We start from the raw sequence: 21,507 nt of genomic DNA, 5'->3' as shown, positions 1-21,507 counted from the left end.
GGATATGCCAGTAACATATTTGGATCAGTGGAAAAGAGGAGGCCAGGCTTTCTGGCCTTGAGTTACGAAGTAATGAGTTCTCAAAACATTTTTTTTTCTGGGAAGGGACTGTTTGAAAGTCCAATATTCATATTTTCATTGCCCACAATATGGTTCCCAACCTGATCCATAGTGATGTGGGATATATCAACACAGCACTGTGTTGTACACAAGTACAGTGGACCTAAGTGCTCTGAGCATTTAAAGGAATGGGAACAGAATGAGCACCAATGATCCTCCCAGGGATCCTGGGTTGCAGTCTGCTTAGGCAGAGCCCTCTGATGTCCCAGCTCTGTTCCCTGTCCTAGCTTGCTGTAGTGTCTTTGGCAGTCCCCTCTGCTGCCCTATCTCAACAGGAATGCTGCATATACAAGCTTAAAGCACTCTCAAGTGCTATAAAACTTTTGAGATATTATTGTTATTCCTGAAGAGCTTTGAAAACACATTCAGCCTATGCCCAAACTCTCTGAGCTCCTGGAAGGATTTGTTCTTTCCTGATTTTTCGGAACTACTGGCATACAGTTAAGCCCAAAGTGCCAGCTGTTTCCTTTCTTACAGCACACCAATTCTGTGACTGCAGCAAAGTGTGCAATTGGCACAGCTTTTTAAAATAAGCCAGGAGAGAGTCTTGCTAGAGCAGTGCAAGGTCATTCAACTTGTTTTACAGTGGGTCAGATTAGCCTGTGCTCAGTGCTCTGCTGCACAGGATTTGCTCACTGATAAAAAAATAAATTGTATTGAAAATTCACTAATTTGTGAATTGCTCGGTCATCATGTCTATGCCATGAAGATGGAAGCACAGAAATATTCTTAGATTGTGCTCAGGGTTCTGAAGATTTCCAATTTACAAGGGAAAATTTGCTGGTCTTTTTTTTTTTTTTTTTTTTTTTTTTTCTCCTCTACACTTTAAATATTGGAAAGACAAATAAATAGCTGAGATATATCTTTGGCTACCAAGAATTCTGTGAAACTGATCTCTCCTCCAAAGAGGAGATTGCCTCATCAAGTGTAAAGCATAACCAGCCACTTCCCTTGGCTTCTTAGCAAAGCAGTCCTAAAGGATAGAGCCCCAGCTAGCCAGCTCACAACATGAGTGTATCTAGGAGAGCAGAACTGCTTGTATAGCTGTAATGGTCAGAAACAATCAGCTGTTCACAAATGTACTTAATTTTGCTTTTTGCTTTTTTTTTTTTTTTTTTTTTTCCTTAGATGGTCTCTTAGAGCACACAAGACAGATTTTAGGTACCAGTAGGGTTTTTTTAGTGTGATGATATCTTAGATCCAAGCCATATCAGTGAGACAGCTTGCAGACTTGATTTTTAGAAAGCTATCATAGGATCACAGGATCTAAGGCTATAGTTTTTTGGAGTTTAAATCCTCTAAAGAGAAAGTAATTTTATTATGCCAGTTTATCACACAAGAAACTGTAGCACTGGCTCCTTGTGTAGTAAAAATGATCTTAACTCATGTCTGTGGAGGGTCCCCACATTGAGATTTATTATGCCACTGCAGGATTTACCTGAAGCATTGTGCTTTCTGCCTTGAGGATGATGCTGCTTTGAACATAGTTGTTCAGCCCTAAGCATTTTGGAGGAAATGGAAGAAAATCATCTATGTCTCATGCTCATGGCTTTGTTTATGAATAAAGAGGGAAAGATGCAAATAATTTTTTTTTAATTCTGTCCAGTGAACAAAAGACTTTTATCTGATATTGGACATTTGCTGATTATTTTAAATTCAGGCAAGGAATAATAGAAATGAAAAATCTGTTAAACCACGTACTTAGTAAGCATCTGAATAAAAGATTCAGAGGCTTTTCAGATTATTACTTTGTATAGACTATTTGGTGATATGATAATGATATTCTGGGATACTTTTCTACCACTACAATATTTTCCTGAAAAGGATTTGGGGTGAATTTGTTCAGCTATAAAGGCATATTCAGAGAAGTATTTTAGATAGTGGTCATAGTTAGCTTGAAACCTATTTCTGTTTGCATGTGATATTTACAGGCTCAGTTCTTCATGTTGAGACCAGTAATCATGCAATCTGCATTCTTCTGTAGCAAAACTTGTCTTCCTACATACACTTGTTACATGTCAGGATCTAAAATTTAGCCTCTGGTCAGGTGAACACTTGGCTCCTCATGGCAGCAAGAATCTATTCATTCTCTTCTTCTTGCTGTTCTGCCTTGTGTCTTTGTGTAAAGAACAAGTCCTGCTGGCACTGATTATCAAAAAAACTGTCCAATATCTCTAATATCTCCAGCCCTTGTATCTCAGAAAAAAAAAAAAAAAGACCCAAAAAAAAAACCCCCAAAAAAACAAACCACCAACAGTTTGCAATTAGTGGATCTGCATAGGGCAGATCCATTATTCTTCCAGTCCATACCACTGCATCCACGAGTTGCAGAGCAGCTGTCTCAGGTCTGAAGCTGCTGCCTTCACTTCTGATTCACCATTGCCAGATCTTGTTCTGCGCCTTTTGCATCTTTTGGCTGTGCTCTGTGATATTCTAGCATTGATTCACCCTGCATCCTGAGAATCTGTTTGCCCAGTGTTTTGGGGCAAAGTGCACTACTCTGCTTGTTTTTACTGAAAACCAAAAACCTTTTTCTTGAAAATGCTGCTCTTCAAATCTATAGCACAGATGTGTTGCTGTGGGTATGTGCTGTGCTTGCTGTTTTGGAACACTGAATATCACTAATGAAATAAGCCCTTTTTAAAAGCTATTAATTAAAGAATATGTTGGTATGTCACAGGTTAGTACTCTGAATGAGAATTCACTGTACATTAAAATGGATTGATATGCCTATGCTCAGCAGGTTAGTGTTTTGCTGAGGTTTATGTCTCATGCTTCAGTGTTAATTGTGGGTTATTCTCATCACATTACCTTTCATCAGTAATAGGCTGTACTTTAGCAATCATAATATTCAGCATTACATATAGTATTCACACATCTCTGATTTAACCTACATTCCTGGTATTTGATAACATAAAGGAGACTATATGGGTAGGATTTGGCTCTTGGACTAAGGCAGGTTTAACATTCTGTAGTGGCCACTGCAGTCAGTGGAGCCTAGAGAGTAAAGCAGCACTCAGAAAATTCCCATTTAAGGTGCTGCTGATACTGATGGTAGCAGAGCTTGGACTCTGAGTGCACAGCCAGCATACACAGACCTACATTTGGATGTCATAAGCTGCAAACTGGACCCTACATTGCACTCTGCCAGAGCTTCTTCTCAAGGCTTTGCTTTCCTCCTGCCAAACCAATTCCTCAGGTGGAATTGCTGAAGCTGCTGAGTGATTTCACCTGATGAAGGCCTGCTCTATCCCCTATCACTGAGGAATGTGGGTGGATTCTGTTCCTGTCAGGTCATTGGGAAGAGAACCACCTCCAAAACCCCACTTAGATCTCTGACTGAATCACTCCCTGTAGGGGTGTCTTCTCTGCTGTCTGTGCAAGGAGCATGGAGACAGCTCTCTGAGGCTCCTCAGCATACCACTAACATATAGAAAATTAATGTACACTACAGACCTTCTGGGAATACGCCTGGCTGATCAGCCCACTCCAAGAGAAATAAGAGCATGAAATAGGTTAATTCAAAGGCTATACAACCAATTTGACTTAATTCCGCTCTAAGTCAGTCCTGATGGTCATTTCCACAGCCTTCCCAAGTGCTTTTGCTTCTAAGGAGAGCATAGATTCATCCTTACCATGCATAGACCTCAACTAAGTATCAGTTCAATGACATAACTTGTCTAAGAACAAAGACAATTCTGTGAATTAAAAGAACTGGAAAATCTCTGATGGAGAAAGTAAGCTCACTTCCTTTTCAGCAAGAATATTAAGAATAAGATTCCCCTTAATTAACAAGAAAAAAAAACAAACTTAGAAATATTATTTGGAGTCAGATATATTTAATGCCAGTTTTGGAATCTTGCCTTTCTGCAAAATAAGGAAGCCGTTTTCCTCTTCTATCTCCATTACAGAGACACCTGTGAAAATATTTCATTTTAATAATCTAGTATAAAACAACAGTAATCGTTTTGTTAATGTGTGTTTCTTTACTGGTTCTTTGAATGTTTCAATGTGGTCCTGTTAAACATGGAGTACACAATGTCTGTACCTGCATGCGGGCTTGGAATCAGTTTGCTACTACCTCTCTTAAATTGGTGTTATCACAGGAGTACACATTTACCAAGACCTGATCCTGCAGGTTGAACAAAATGTTAAGAAAGGTAGGAAGCAGTTTTAAAAGGAGAGGACTGTTCTGGAAATAGAATGTATAGTGAGTACTTAAAGCACAGAAAGCAGTACATTTATTTCCAATATACTGTGTGCCTGAAGGCATTGACAGTAACAAAAAGCACTGGATGGCTAGAATGCTCTCAGAGGCAGCATTGTTTTCATAGATTAGCAAAGTTCCTTCTTTGTTTCTAGAGAGCTTATCTACATCAACAGCTTTTCTTCCCCTTTCAGAGAATTTGGAAATTGTTTTTTTTACATGATTGAAATACCCTAAGAATTGCAGAGACAGTCAGGGCATGATAACAAAAAAAAAAAACCACAAAAGAAAGATGATCCTACTGAGAAAAGGGAGAGCTAATTTCAGGCAGCACAAAGAAAAGGTGAAAGTAAATAGAAAAAAGATTGGAAAGTCTAGGCAAAAAAAGAGCTTCTGTGCCAAACACGGAGATATTGGACAAAAATAGAAAATAAAGCTATAGTGACTTTTACATTGTCCACTTATGAGTAATGACAATTGATATAATTCTTTACAGATACATTAATGAAATGTTTTTCTTTGAAAAAGTAGTGAAGACTAAAATATCAAATATCGCCAATACAGAAATTGAAATGCTGCTATTCTTGGTTCAGCCTTTATGTCTGCAGTGAAGTGAAATCCTAGACTACCAAAAGAAGTGTAATCCTAGCCCAAGGAAAGAAGTGTCCACAAAATTCTTTCATTCCTCCACACTTCTCCTCACAGCTCTCTCTCCTTGGCAAAAAGCACACCAAAATAGTACTTTTTCTGTATAAGTACATTGTGCCTATGTCCTGGCGGTGGCCTATCAGTGGCAGAAAGGATGTTCAGATGCGGGAATACCAAAATGACCATTTGGTCCTGTGACTGGTAATTTTATATTCAGGTAGGTTTTGGGCATAGGCGAGAGCTGTCTGTTTCTACATTTTGGTAGCTGAGGATCCTGGAAACTGATCTGACATCTCCTTGTTTAGATGACTTCATGAAGCAGGGCCATGGCATGCTCCTGCTCTACACCCTGAAGAACCCCTCCTTCCCAGAGTACTCCTTCAGCAGTGAGAGTGGTGTCATGTGCCTGGACTTCCACAGTGACCACCCCTACCTCCTGGCAGTGGGCTTCTATGATGGCAACGTGGCCATTTACAACCTGAAGAAGGCAAGCTCCCAGCCCAGCTACAGGAGTAGTGCTAAGTCAGGAAAGCACACAGAGCCAGTGTGGCAGGTAAGGGTGTTTTTCTTTTCCTGTGACTGGGGTTTGAATTGCGTGGAGCTTGGGCACAGCAGGAAAAGTCCTGTATGGGGAAAGGTTTCTGTTTTAGTACATGGGATTGACTAAGTTGTATTGTTGTATTTCAGGCCAATTTTGAAATATGCACAAAGGCAAAGCAATTACATGAATCCTTGGTTCTCAGCAGATACTAAACGTGTGAGCAAAAGTTTGCTGTAAACAATTACTTCTCCTTAGTTTTTATTAATATAATTTACTTATTTTTGGAGAAGAACTGGTAACTTCTGTATGCACAAGCATGCTACACTATTTGTGTTCCAAACAGAACATCACAGGATAAGCAGTGCGTAAAAACAAGTAAAACAGGTATGTCAGCCTAAAAGAGAGCTCTGTTGGGTACACTAGGTTCAGAGCCAGCTGTCTGTGGAACTGGATGCCACCAGGATTCAAACACTACTTTGTAGTGAGCTTTTAGTTGACCTTGAAGTACTTGAGTGAATTCAGAACTGCAGTGTGCAGGTAATGTTCTTAAACTACTGTCATTCTGGCATCTGCCACAAAGAGCCACCAGATGGGTGGTACTGTGAAGGGTCAGGGTAAAAATGTTGCTATATCCAGCTAACTAGCTGTGTCTGCAAGGTAATCTGAGTTTAGATTGAAGCACTGGTACCTGTGCTTTTGATCTTGTTCTTAGCAGTAGAAGTGCGGCAGCACACATTTTAACATGGTCTGTATGAGGCTGTTGAGGTGCAGGGGTGTTTGGTTTGCTAGCCTGGGCTAAAGATGTTGCTGCAGTGACTATGGCTGTCACTTGACTTAGGCTGGTTGCTCCAGCCTTACGCCAGTGTTCCTTGAACTTTGGCACATGCCTTGCAAGGGTTGTCCCTCAACTGTGGCTCCATCTTCCAGTAAAAGCCCAGGACATCGAGGGAACCTGATGGGACTACAGATGAATGTGCAATATGCCAAGAGCAAGACCTCTGCTTCCTAGAAACACAGAGTTTGTGCAAATGTAACATTTAAGAGAAGACATGAATTTTATATTTCCTGCCTGTCTGTCCAAAGCTTTTCCTCTAGCAGATATTTATAACTCTTCTATATGAGGTTAACAGAGTAGCCTGGGCACACACACACACCCACACACACACACCCACAAAGAAAACTTCTGAGCTTTTCCCGTTGCTATTTAGGCTTCCAGTAAAAAAGCCGGGCAAAATAGTAAGTTCTATGTGAAGTTCTTCATGGTCTTGCTGCAGCATGCTATAGGAAGTCACAGCTGTTACATTAGAGACACAAAAATCCCAGATCCCTTGTGCCCCAGATGTTATTGGAGGGGACTGTGTGCCGAAGAGGTGTTATTAGTAACCTGTTCCCTGCAGACCATGAGCAGATACATACAGCAGTGGAGGCATTCTGTGTGGGGTTTCTAGGGGTAGGTTTATGTGTACCACTTGGCAGCAGTGGGGCTCAGAAGTGAAAAAAAATCATTACATGCTGTGGGAAGATAGCTCTGAAAAGGAAATAAACTACTCCATGGATATGGATAGTTGAGTAAAGAAGTTCCTGCTTTTTTATTTCCAGAGGTTGAGTGCTGAGAATCATAATCATTAGTTTTTTTCGACAATAAGATAATTTCTCTGAGCAACCTGGTCTAGTGGAGTGTCCCTGTCCATGGCAAGGAGGTTGGAACAAAAAGGTCTTGTTCCAACTTTCCAACCCAAATGATTCTGTGATTCTAGAATTTTTAACTTCTACAAAACTAGCAAACAAAGTTAGTAGTTAGGTGATTGTACAGCAATCCAAAGAGCTTGTATCTCTGTTGGAAAGAGTTGAAGTGTAAGCATTTGTCAATATCAGCCAAAAGGTTTAGAAAATATTTGCACTCCATTCAATGTGATGAAAAGCAGCATGGACTATATGTTAGGTTGATACACAGGATTGTTATTCTTCATTCAGCATTAAATGGTTCTAGAAGGTGATGCTTTCTTTTCTCATATTTTGCTCAAAGATACCCTATTCTTCCCTAGGACCACCCTACTAATCTGAGGGCCAGTCTTTGTCTAGATCCTAGACCTCAAAAAAAAATCCCCCTTTCCTTGTAGGAAAAGTGAACAAAGTTAGAAAAGTAACAATGTTATCCTGAGCAATTAGTAGCCTTTGTTCTCTGGACTGCCTGGCTTTTTCTTTTGAAACAATGCAGCCCTTTCACAATGGAAACAAAATGGGAAGTGGGTAAAGTAGACTGACAGCTCTTTTCTTGTGCTGTTTCATTTTCAGTGACTTAGTAATATCTCAGTACATTTGTATAAAACAAAGCTGATGTAATGTTCCCATTGTTAAGACCAAAATAAAATAATACAAATTTTCTACTTCTGTTACCTAAGATAGAGTTTGTCTACCTTATACCACTCCCTATTTTTTAAAAGAGCATAGCAATGGTTTCTTATAGATTTGGCAGTTATCTCCCATGTATTAAGTGCTATTGCATTGTAAATAATGGAAAATTCTAGCCTGTTTTAAATTACACATTTCTAATTACTTATTACCAATTGGTGAGAATCCAAATCCTCAGAGAGGAACAAACAGAGAGGAATAACATATACATAGTCATATGAATGGATATGCATGCAGTGCAATGTAGCTTCTGCCATCAAAACTCAGGTGTCTCAGGATCATAGAACTAGAAATTATCTCCCACATCAGTGAATTCAGGCCTCTCCCTTTGAATGTAAGCACCAACTTAAAAGGAGTCATCTCCTAAAAAACTGTGTCAAACCTGTCATGTCCTGCTGAGAACAAAAAACCTGTGTGCCATTAACCTAAACCCCTCTTTAATAAAAATCATTCTCAATTAGTCAGCAAAATCCTCACACTCCCATCATCTCTCAGTAGTCCTACAAAGCAAGTCCCTGAACAGTGTACGTTTTTTGAGCCAAAGGCTCAGTCCCAGGGCTTGGCTCTGAAGGTTCTTGAGGTTTGCCAATGTGGAACTACTGGACTAGACTTTGCAGCCACAGGAGCGGTGTTCCCTGGGAAGAAGTGACACCTTGCTGGGAGGGGGCCCTCAGCATAGAACCTCTCCCTTTTCTAGCTTTAATTTTTTTTCTTTCTCCTTTCTTTTAAAAAGTTTATGTTTAGAGTTTATTTACAGCTGAGAAGAGTGATTTTTATTCTATCTTTTTTCACTGGGATATACCAAATATTTTAGGTTTGAACTATTTGGAAGCTGAAGTAATTCAGAATCTGGAATTGATAACTGAAATGATGTCTTAGGGTTTGTTTCTGTTGTTCAATCCCCTTCCTAAAACACATCTTATTTGACAGATTTATTTTCACTGTGAGCTTCTATTCTACTTTCACATCAAGCCAAAAGGATGTTATTTCTGCTGAGACTAGTGCAAAGCCAGTCCTGTTGCAGAGGGTTGAAAATAATTTTTTTTTTAATTTGCTCACCATCAGAGTTATTGATGAAATTCCCACTGCAGAGTGTTGACCCAAGGATCTGCAAATGGAACATTTCTTTTAGTTGTGCTTCAAGCAAATATTGCATGCCCATGTGGACGGCATGGTTTGGTATTCCTGTGGAGACCTTACTGGTTAAAAACACAACTTTGTTCAGTGTTAATTTACTGAAGCTGATCTGTTCTCCCTGAGGAGTTGATACCATGATCTTCAGATGGCAACCAGAGAGAATTATTTTCTGCCCTGTATTTGTACATGGGAAGAGAAAGGGTGGCCACTGCAGGCGAATTCTTCATCAAATCCCAGTCAGGTTAGATGTGATGCTCATGGTTTGGACAAAGAAGCCAATTCAAGATGGTAATAATCTGCAAACTACCAAAGGAAACTAAAAGAAGTGTCAGTGTTCAGAGTAATTTTCCAGCAGAACTTGTGGACATCCAATCTCAAGTGTCTATCTGACAACACATCTGAAATTGCTCGGTGGAGTTTGTCACATCATTGCGTGATCCCTTCTATTTGTCTGTTTTCTGTGTTTTAATCTAAGTTCTTAAACAAATCTACACTGAACTTTTGCAGTTTGTGAAGCCACTCCAAACTCACTGAATTCTTGTTTTGTTAATAGAAGTAAATGAAAATCCCTTTAAAGTAAGCACAGCCTGCTGTTCTTTACCCCATTCTGTGCTTCAAAACACAACTCCACAAAGAAAGATCTTTATGAAAAGCTGATCATATTTTCTGCACTTAGAAGAAAAAGATAAAGGATTTTGTTCATAATCCACTGTCATACCATCACATTGTTTCATTCTGATGATGAGCATTCTCCTAAATCTGTCATCTGCAGTTAGACAAACAGCTTTTGCTGCTTGCATTGCCTATGAGATGCTACTGCTTCACATAATATTTTGTCCTTTGGCTTTGGGCACACAAATTTTTTAATGCAAAGGAAACACAAGAAAAGTATAAGATAGAAGGTTGCTGTCAAGGTCAGAATAAAGATCAGCTATATCACAACAGCCTCAACACCCCTCCTGTTGCCTTCACTAAGAAGCACACAATAGGTGGTTGCTGAGGTGAGTTCAGTGAAAAGAAATATTGTTCAGATCTGTGATGGTAGTGTTAGGGGATAACTCTAGAGAAGAAATGGAAGTCTAGAGAAGAAAGGAAAGCAACAGAGACCTGAAGCCAAGGAATCTGAACCCAAGAAAGGTGGAAAAATGTAGTCTGAAAGCAAAATGGAGCACAAACCTAATTGTGAGTATCATTTGGCATCAAACCTCTTCAGTAATGCAAGCCAACTGTGTTTCTTGTATTGGGTCAGCTCAATGTTTGCATAGAGGACTTTCCTCTTCAGCTCCAGCTTTCTACTGCCTTTTTTGTGCCACCAGCTGTGTCTTGCATACCTGGCCTAGTGCAAGCAGGACAGACAATTGAGTAAACTTCTGACATCCCAGAACTAAAAGAGACAAGGGAGGTCATTCATTCTGCACTTGCACAGAAGTAGGAAGCAGTGGGAGAAACATCCATGGCCCAGGGAGCATGTATTTGGGGTCCAGAGATCTCAGTCTGTCAGAGGCTTTCTTGCTGGAAGTAATTTTTACTCCTCCTGCAGTCCTTAGCTGCAGTCCTTTTCCCTACACTGGGTTCTGTGTCCAGGCTGTTGCAGCAGCAGCTGTCCTGTCTGCTGAGTCCCTGACACTGGGCTCCTCACTGCAGCACCATGAGGCATTTAGTGACTGACTAGCATCAGTTGTGTCCCTGTCCTCTCCTGGAGGGAAGTGGGGAGGAAGGGCTGTGCTTGGGAAGAGTTGCTATATGCTCACTGTAGAAATCAGGGTGAAGATCAGCAGCTTTCTGGTTGTCCTCAGTTGCTGTGAGAGCTCACTATAGGCATAGCCCTAATGGAGGAAATCCTGTCTCCCACAGAGTTAACTTCTACCACTTTTTGGAAAGCCACAAAATCATCTGGAAGCTTTGCGCTCATTTATGTGTGGTAGAAGTGATGTAAATTGCAAGGTAGTCTGGTGGCAGAAATGCTGGATAAAATTTTTGCAGTGTGCTTATACCTTGTCCAAAACTGTTGGACACTTTTTAAGCCACTATAGGTTAGGAAAGGTAAACATCCAAATGCTTATTCCTAAATGTCTTTGACAATAATGAACAAAATCTCTGATAGTTTAACTTTGGAATTGTGTTTTTTGAGATGGTATCTTCTGGAGATTCAGAAATTATTCATGGTTATTTTTAAATTGTGCCTTGGGCATGGATTCTTTTGGGTTAGAAATTGTCTAGCAAAGTGTCCATTGCAGATCATGTAATATTTATCTAAAAAATGAGCTCTTTTTGCTTTGATGCTGCATTTCCCTCTGTACTTCATTCAGATGCTGAACTTATTTTCTACCTTCTGCTCTCACTGTTTTTTGCTAAATAGATTATTTTCTCATGCTACTCTTACTCTCTTCCTTGTACTTAAGATCCAAACCATCCTTCTGTGGGTTTTCAGATTGATTATTTCTTTTCTGGTGTCTCCAAGCAACATACAAGGATTTTTCTTTGCCTGTTAGTTGCACTGGGGCTAATTTGTGGAGAAAATTTCACTTACAAAACTGAGAAATCCCTTTAAGCCTTGGGATGTTGGAAGATGTTAGCCTGAGGTTTAACATACCAGAGAGTTTGTAATGCATTTGTTTGTTTGCTTGGGTCTTTGAATTCTGTTATGCTGCTTTATAGTGTACCTATAAACACACTGATGGATCTTAATAGCTCTTATACAGCCTGTGGAACAACAGAATGCTGCTCTGAAGAGGATAAAATAAAAGCAAGAGAATGATAATGGCAGAGTTAGAGGCAAGTTGGGCAGGGATGCTGCAGGCAAAGTCACATTGATGCATAGTGAGATACAGGGAGCTGGGGCTGGCCATGACTCCCACCCTTCTCTCACCCCGAGACCCACAGTGAGCAGCCACAGCTTGATGTGGTGTCCAGGTCTCTCAGCATCCAACATGCTCCAGGAAAGTCTCACTGCATCCCTGCTGTAATCCACGTGATCCTGTGGTGATAGGAACCTTCTGTCAGGCATATTGCAGACACTTTTCCTGATGTAGCACATCAGGCAGCTTGGGGTGTGAACCTGCCTGCCCTATGTGCCTGCTTTTCCTGCACACATAGTGGGAAACTTTGTCTATTGTCTATTGCAAATTGGGAATCTTGCACCAAGAGCACAGTCAGAATTGAAACCAAGGTCTGTGAATTGCAACTGGTGAAATACCCATGAGCTTTGTTGGCCGATGGCATGCATTGCTCAGCTGTGTGCTGTGTCTGACATGGGAGCCAAACACTGACAGGACAAACAGGTGACAGTCTAATATCTGGTTCTTCTCTCCTCATCTGTTTACATGCCAGCCTAATAAATTCACTGGGCAGTGCTGTGAGGGGAACAAGCACACAGATTCCTGGTGAAGCACTGCACAAAGAAGAGCATCCAAATCCCAGCAGGAAGAAAACAAATTGAAAGTAGGGCCAGCCTTATCCAGTGCTATTTATAACTGAGCTCTGCTTCCTTCTGATAAATCTGAGTCTCTGAAGCATGAGTAATGCCCAAGCCTCAGGCTGGGCCTTTGCCCTGCTTCAGTGGCACTCCTATGTCCATGTTCTCTGCTTACTGCTGATTCCTACCCACCACCACCACATATACTCTTTAGTAAGAAAGGTTTTGCTACTCTTTTTCTGTACCCCAAATTTGTGAATGGTCTGATACTGTAGGCCTAATTTCTTGCTCCTCTTGGCTGACCTTGCACCCTTGAGTTCACTTGTGCTGAAGAGATGGGACCTGGTCCTCTGAACCCCAGGAAGATGCCATCAGGGTGGAGGGCACTTGATCTAGGTGTAGAAGAGCAGTGTTTTTCTAAAGAGCGGTTTTGATGGGACTAAATATGATGTGGGAGTTTATCTTAGAGTGTTTCCTCATTGCTGTTGAGCTCACCCAGTCGTTTTCCCTCAGCTGTCAGGAAGCTTTCAAGGACTTTGGAGGAGAAAACCCTGAGAATGCTTGTAGTAAAACTTATAAGTAGCCATATACTGCTAGAAGTAGAGATATAATTTGCAAAATTATAAGATAGGACGTCCCTGGTATTGCCTGTAGCCATTACAGCTACATTCCACCAGATAGGCCCATATTTGGTGGTACCCATAAATTAAAGTAATCATAAATAAAGCCTCATGCCCGTGACATGGGTGCCTGACAGCTGGAGCTGAAGGCTGCTCCTGGAGCATCCAGGCAGTGCTGGGTTGCGTCTTCTATTCCAGGGGGTCTTGAGATGCTTTTCATTATCATAGGTATTCTGAAAGAATTCTTCCTCTGGCATCTTTGCTTGGTGACATATGATCCTGCCAGGCTGGCTGCCTTGGTTGGTGCCTGATTTCTTTGTAGATTAAGCACCTGACTTTGCTTTCTGTTACCAAGCCTGTCAGTCACCCTGTCTTTCCTAACTGCCATGTTCATCATCACAAACATACAGTGGGTAAAGTAAGGAGACATCCCTGCCTCTGCTACAGATAGAATGCCAGGGAGTCCTTTAGGTCGGAATTGCTCATTAAAGATGTAAGAGAAATGCAGGAAACCCAAACTGATTGAGAGACATTGGAATCTCTGAACACTTTGATATTCATCAGATGTCTAAACCATTTCCTCTCTCTAGTGTAGCAAACACTACAGCCAAATATTTAAATATTACTTATTCATCCTAGAAGGAGTTACTCCTTATAGAACCCTTACCTCTTCAATGGCTTCTGTCATGGAAGCAAGTCTACTTCCTAAGCAAATTGATCTGATCTATTCTGTCTTGTTGCATGATGTAATGGTAAAATGTCAACAAATTTTTCTGCAAAAGACTAAACAGCACTAAATCCCCTTCTTTGATTAGCAGCTCCCTTATCTGGAGATTCCTGTCATAGCTGAAACATTTGCATTTAAAATAAACCCCAGATTTTAAGATAGGAACATTTTTCAATGGATTTATTTTTAAGTAACAAGTAATTTTCATTTATCTCTCCTGATCAGATTTTACTCACACTCAAAAGACTTGTTTCCTATACAAAGCAGTCTCATCTATTGCAGGGAACAAAACAGTCACAGTGTGATTGAACATGACATGCAGTAAACATGTGAGAGGTGAGACTGAATTTAAAATAAAACTGAACTTTCCTTTCTGGAACTGGGAAACTGTTTGTGAAAGACAGAAATGAGAACCTTGGGAGTGTCCTCTTCTTCCCATCATGCCTTCACAGACATTGTGTTATCATTCTTAAAGTGTTTTCTTCAAAATAAGACTGGGTAGCTTCACCTGTACTAACAGACTGGAGTCATTGCCTTCTGTGTCTTACATGATACACGCTTCTTAATACATGTGAAGATATATCTGTGCCACTCCAGCAGTATCACTTTGCTGATTCCTTCACCAACCACTGATGCTTTTCTGCATTACCATCGCTTACCCAGAAATTCCCCAATTTTTACCCATTTAATGCTTTCTTCTGCCTGTCTGTGTCCCTCTGCCCTTGTCTTTATCACATCACCTTATTATTTTCAGATTACATCTCCAGCTTTTCAAGATAATGTAGAGTCTTTATCCTAATGGAATTCAATGTCTTTCATCTGCATCTGCAAATGTTCTGTATATTTTGCAATTCAGTATGCAGATTTTACTAATGAAAATATTGTATAGAACTGAGCCTGATGCCTTGGAGAGGCTACCTAGAACAGAGGCTAGACAAAGTTAAAAGAATAAAGCTAAAAAAGTTAAAAGAAACAAGGACAGTCCCTCATGGGAACCATCTAGAGATGTTCTCCCATCTGGTCAAGACATCACTGTCTAAACCCTTGGGAATTCATTTTCAAGCACTCAGCCACTTTACAGTAATTTCTTACCTTTCTTCTGAAGACACCACAAGGAGTATGCCAAAAGTCTTACAAAATTAAAGATAAGAAATCTACTCTTTTTTTTAGACTTGTTACCCTGATAAGGAAGGAAATAAATTCTCTTTAACAAGGTCTTTTTTTGAGGAGACCGTATTCACTGATTCTCATTCTCTTATCCTGTACATATGTACAGATGACTTAATATGTTGTTCCAGCTCTCAAAGTTTAGCATTAGGCTGACTCATCTACTGTCCTTTAACCTATCCTTCAAGATAGATTTGTTTTGTGTTTCCTGGGGGCATTTTCCCCTGTTCCTGTCCCCCAGGACCGCTTCTCTCTTCTAGTTTTCATATCTAATTGTTATGAAATTCAGAGATTGCTTCAGCCACTCCCTTAAGTACCCTAGATGGAATTTCATCAGGCCTTACAGAGTCAGATATATCTGCCTGTGCTCCTTAAATTTAGTTTTGTTAATTGTCTAGTTACAGTTTACTTTTGTATAAAGACAGCCTTAATGCTTCTGTTTTACTTGTAGTTTGATGTGGGTCTTGCCTTCCTTTAAACAATAAATGGATTCTAGGAGGGAGAGGCTCAGATGAGCCTTTCTGGGTTGTCTGATTTTGTTTTCCCCATGGAAGTATCTCATGCAGTGGCAGAGAGGTGACCCCAACTCATGGACTCTTTTTACCATGAATTCCTGGATGTGCAAAGACTCCTGACAGTGACAGCCCAGTTTTCACCATATGGCAGACCTGGTTCTTCATCTCTGGGATGGCTTCTCCTCTTTTGTGGCTTCATTCACTGTGTTTATACCAGTATTTTTCTAGAGCCCAGGGGTGCAGATGTGAACAGGGTCTGTGCTTTCACAGCAGGGTTTTCTGAGGAAAATAAAGATCAAGTAGTAATACCTTCTATCACAATGTTGACCAAAATATGCCTTTTAAATTTTTTTTTTTGAGTTCTTTCATTCTTACTAGATACTCCACAGCAGAAATACTGCCTGTTTCCCAGGAAATAGACAGGAATAGCAAAAAGTATAGATAGAGACCAGCAATCTCTTTTGCTCAGGGTGCATCACAGGACAGGGGCCCTTTATGCTGTACCCTGCCATGCTGGCTCCAGCATGGTCATGTTGGTGATTCCATGGTTCTGGTGTCCCTCACTGAAGGACCAGCTGGGCATACTAAGGTTCCTTCCTGCTGGCCTGCCCATGTTTACCTTTGGCAGGAAGTCCATACCTACAGATAACCAGAACACAAGTAAACCTTCTCCACAGTCGTATTATATGCTCCAAGTGCAAGCAGGACCCAAGAGCTCTTTCTTCACCAAATATAGACTTAGCCAGAGTCTGACTGGGCTGCTTTGACCTTTGACCAGGCTGTACTCAGTTATCACAGCCCTTTAAAATCTTTATTACTGCCTTGAGTCAAAATGAGTCATCTGGACTAAGCTCAGTTTTTGCTTTTATCTCAAATAACCAAGGTGAGGAATTAAGTTTTCTGTCTTCCTTCCTCACACCTCTAGACAGGATAACTTGTATGGCTGTCCAAGTTGGCACTGAGGAAGGGCTCCAGACATTGCACTGTTCCTCACCTCTAAGCCTTGCTCTTCCTGTCTCTTGATGTATAAAAACTGATGCTGGAGTTACTTTGCTTGTGAATTAAGTACTCTACTTTCTAGATGGCCAAGTGATTAATTTTGGTGTGTCTCTTGTGACTGCAGGAGAGCAGCCTTGCATTTTGCTTACACTCCTCAGGGTGCCTGGCCTTGGCTTCACTTGTGGTTGCTGGCAGAGGATCCTATGGGAAGTGTTAAGGTCCACTTATTGTGTCAGACATGATAAGGAACAAATGCAGAATAGCTGGCAGTGTCCTTGATGGAGGATATTTTGGAACTTTGTTGTAGATGCACTGCTTTGTCATGGCAGCAAGGAGGGACAAACTATTTGCTCTAGCAAAACGAAACATCAGTCGACTCTGGATAAGCTGAGTGTAGCAGACTTTCACACCAGCAGATCCCTTGGCAAACAGCACAGATAAGTGGCCCAGAGAGGAGAATAAACAAAAAAATTGTGATTTGTCATTGACAGGAAAAGAAAGTGAAATATTTCTTCTCTGCTGGTAATGACTTGATATTTCTGGATGCTGTTTTGGTGAAAGTTGCTGTCAGGAACCAACAAGAAACACATTTGAAGGTGACAGCGTGAAGAAATAGAACTGCCTCTTAGTTCAAATCGGAAACTGCTGTAAGGTAGTCCAGGAAAATATTTGCACTAGAGCACAGGACAAATCAAACTGGCTTCAGAAGATGTGACCTGTGGAGCAATTCACACTTCAGCATGAGCCTTCAGCATGATGCTGAGGCAGACTAAAAGGCAGACTAGCTGCAAAATGGAGAAAGTGTCCACTACACAGATCAAAGGTGCCCACAAATGGACTAGCATGCCCAGGTTTAGATGGGTATTCCTGGCTGGAGTTTGGTCTGTCTTACTCTCTGCAAGAATCCATACGGTTTTCATCTGCCAGTTGGTGAGCTGGGCCATTGTGCAATAGATGCGGCCAAACTGCATCCATGAGAGTTTGTGCTCTTGCTAAACACAGCACATGTTCAGCTTGTCAACCTTGAGAGAGCCCCAGAGCTCTTCTGGCATGTGCTTTGGCCCAGGCTTGTGCATTCTGACACAGGAAATGTGGTTTGGACAGCAGGTTTGTGTCTGTGCTTGGCTGCCAGGTCAGGCACTGCAAGAAAGAACTGAGGCTGATTCCCTCCTCAAGGAGAAGATGTTTGCCAGTGGGGATCCTGGAGTAAATGTCTTTAGCCTGTGTGAATATAAGGAGAAGGGTCCTAATCCCACTGTTTACGTTGTGTGACCAAAGTATGGGCAAAAGAGGATGGCTGAAATAGCACAGCAGGGCTGGGAAACACTTGTGCTTCTGTGGTGCACATGTGGACTTATGCAAATCTGTATCTCTTGTCAGCTAAGGAGGCAGATGAGTGAAATCTCTGAACTGCTGAGCTGGGCAGAATGGCAGAGCTTCTGAGAGGGGCCTGTACAGCTCAACAGTGACTTACAAAGAAATGCTTGAGGCACGGAAACAAAGACATGTCTAAAGCTGAGTATTAGGGAAAAGCACAAACATAAATTAATAAAAAGAAGTGAGTGTGTTAAGTGAGCTGTGGTTATCCTGGGTCATTAAAGGGAAAGGGAAAATATTTGGGAAGCATGTAAGTAGTTAAAGGAATGAAGATATAGATTTAGTACTAAAGCAAGCTTTCCACTACTACTGAGTGGTATGAATAAAGATGAAATATTTGATGCTGTATTGTTTAATCTTACAGTGAGTGTCTGAGACTGTCTGCTTAATATAAAAAGAGGATATAAAAGCACAGGTCAGACTAAGGAAAGAGCATATTAAAGAATATTTAGATAAGTTCTTGCTCACCAGCAAGATCAGATTAAACATACCCTGGAGCACTTAAAGAAATAACCACATCAATTTCATGCCATTATATGCATTTCAGAGAGTTTTTGGGCTACATCTATCTTGTGCCTTTTAGGCAGAGGCTGGGGTTTATGTGCAAGCCCATTTACAGCATATGAGCTGAGTGAACACCTTGACTCAGAGGCAGGGTTGGGATGTGCCCTGCAGCATGGATGAGGGAAAGCACCACTCCACTGTCACCTAGGGACTCACACTCATTTGTGTACCTGTGACATGGGCAAAGTGAAATATGATAGTCTACTGTCATCAGTCCCCACACACTTTTCAGTGATGCTGTAGAGCCAATGTCTGGCTAAAAGGTATCTGCAGGTTTTTTCTTCAAAGGGCCTGTCCTTAAATGCAGGAGGGGAAGTGGCACAGAGTACCAGAGCCCAGAAAATAATGTCTGGACAATGCACCTAGCTAGAGGCATCCAAAGCCAGCCATAGGGGGTTGAAAAGTGGGGGTAATAGCACAGCAGTGCATCAGGTTGCACACTGGCCTGTAGCACCAGTCTGGGAAAGGAGGAAAGATTTCAGAGGGCTGGAAGGAGTAGAAAAATGTCCGGAGGAAGGTGATAGGATTGGACCCAGTCAGACCAATTTCAAATACTGGAAAAGCACTTGAATAAATTACAACACTGCTATTAAATGTCTACCTAATAAGGTGATTCAGAGAAGTTGACATGGATTTGTCCAGAATAGACTATCAAGCCAGTACTATTTATTTTCCTTTTTTTTCCCAGAGAAAAGAGCCTTATGAATAAGGGAGAAGCAATCAAGGTTATCATCTCAATCCATCTTGACTTGACTAAAGCTTTTGATCCAGTCTTACACAGTGACATACATATAACCAAAGCAGAGAAATATGAATTAGGTAAAATCACCATAAAGAGGCTGCTCAGGTGGCTGAGGCAGTGTGCTCAAAGAGCAGTTATACAGAGCTCACTGTCCGACTCTGAAAGTGCTACAAGTGAGACTCTCCAGCTGTCACTTCTGGTCTCTTTTGGATCAATACTTTCATTAACAACTCACATTACAGAATAGAGAAGCCCCCCTGGGAGGACAAGGCACTTTGCAGGACATGATTATGTTCAAAATTATCTTGATAAATTGAAAGAAAGGCTCAAAATCAATGTGATGAAATTCAATAAAGATAAGAGCAAATGCTGCATTTAGAGAGAGGAAATTAAATGCACAGCTTCAAAATAGGAGATGGCTGGTTAGGCAGCAGGGTGCCCAAGGGGAAGCATAGAATCAGCATTGCTGATCACCACCAGTGATCAGCAATGGAATACTGTTGCACAAAGATATGTGTCATTCTAATTAGCAAGAATGTAAGAGAGAGGATGTTGTAACTCAGGGTAGTCCTGTGCCATGTGTTTGCAGCTGCAGAATCAAGCTGAAGAGGAAGAACAAGAGTGGTGAAAGCTTGGGTCTTGAAGACAGGACCAGGAAGCAAATGTTGAGGCAGTTGATTTGAGCTGGAGAGAGGGAAAAAGAGAAAGGAACAGTGGCACAAACTTTTCTTGACCTTTTGGAGGCTGTTACAGAAAGGGGAATAAACTGTTGTTCTTTGCATCCACTGGGGAGATGGTAAGGAGTAATTGGCTTGACTCTTGGTAAAGGAAATCTTCTGTGCAAGGGCCATTAAGCACAGATGTATCTACAGGTTTTTGAGTACTTGTTGTTGGAGACTTGTGAGAGCAACCTGTGTGAATTGTCACCAGTGGCAAGGGAGTGTCTGATTTCATCTCAGAAGAGAATAGATACGCATCGTGGGACCCTCCAAACCCTGCATTGCCATGATGGCTTTGCCTAGGAGTCTACTGATAGCCAGGTTGGCACTGAAATGAATTTGTCCCCAGATCAAAATAGCATGAACTTTCTTCAGCAGCCCAAGGAGATGTTTGTATGCCAAAGTCATCTGAGTGTCTAACTTGGCCAGTTCATGTAAGGGTGACCCAGGGCGTGGGGGAGATTGATAATGCCCTTGTCTTTCCTCTTCTCTAGCTGGGCCAGATTTTATTCATTTTTTTCAGGCCCTAAATGACAAAAAACCTGCCTTGTTTCACTTAGAGCAGGTATCAGCAGGGCCATGGTACTACAATGCTGACAAAGGCCTCCTTGAAGGATAGCTATAGGGAAAGAAAGGGAATTGCTCATCAGTTAATGTGCATGTGTTGCATGTGGGACCCCATACCTGAGTTTTGGCAAGCCAAGGGCTAGCCAGATCTGTGTTTGCAGTAGCTGGTGCCTGCACCACACTTCAGACTCTGGGCCAGGGTAATTTTGACCAATTGTATTGTATCAGTGCAAATGACTTACAGCCTGTGTCCCACGAAAACGGATCAAGCATTATTTATTTCATAGGAATGACATCAGAAACATGGGCATTTTCAAATCAGATTGGATAGATGGTCTAATCTCCTGCTGGACAGGAGCCATTACCAGCTGCCACAGATAAAAATGATAGTATTTTCTTGCTAGAAATGAACAGATTATCACCCTGTTAACCTGCTGTACATGTAATGAACATGAGATCTTAATATTTATATTTCTGTGTATTAAATAAGGTTTTGTATTGTCTCAGCTTCTTTATAAATAAATGAGCTTTAAGAAATCAAAATAAAAAGTGGGAGGCTGTTCTTACAGCAACGAGTTTCACACACTAATTTTGCACTGCAATAATAATCAAGTTAAAGATCACTGAAAAAATTGCTTACTTTTGTTACAGTTCTCATCATGATCAAGGACAGAAAATGCTTGCTGCTTTTTGCTTGCTTGTCTCCTCTCTGCTGTTTACACACACTTTTCTTTCTCATGTGCTTCTTTACTGTGATTGTATCATAGTTTAACTTTTGCTCTAGATAGTTTCACATAGCCAAAATCCATAGCTGATTATCACATGCTTTAGGGGGAAAATTAACTTCATGCCACTGTGCAGACAGTTGCTTGGTTCTGTCCTCAAATACTCCACCTCTCACAGCACAGATACTGCTAATGATGGGAGGTTGTCCTATGTTGACAACCCACTGGGAGCAGAGTAAAAGCCAGTTCTGAGCAGATACCCAATTTGATTGCAGTATCATGAGGTCTAATAACTCTAACAAGCA

The 21,507-nt window shown here is 41.1% G+C and overlaps 1 protein-coding gene across 1 annotated transcript in view; it reads left to right on the top strand.

Annotated features, from left to right (window-relative positions):
• Window positions 1–21,507, top strand: part of DNAI1 (dynein axonemal intermediate chain 1) — a 144,628-nt gene that overhangs the window by 64,105 nt on the left and 59,016 nt on the right. Inside the window, exon 13 of the mRNA XM_077790243.1 lies at window positions 5,281–5,528. Coding sequence (XP_077646369.1) covers window positions 5,281–5,528 — 248 coding nt within the window. The remainder of the gene's footprint in view (window positions 1–5,280; window positions 5,529–21,507) is intronic.

This window comes from Lonchura striata, chromosome Z (assembly GCF_046129695.1).
Source record: "Lonchura striata isolate bLonStr1 chromosome Z, bLonStr1.mat, whole genome shotgun sequence".
NCBI classification, from domain to species: Eukaryota; Metazoa; Chordata; class Aves; order Passeriformes; family Estrildidae; genus Lonchura; species Lonchura striata.
The sequence above is the reverse complement of the archived record's forward strand: the minus strand, read 5'-3'. Positions and strand labels throughout refer to the sequence as shown.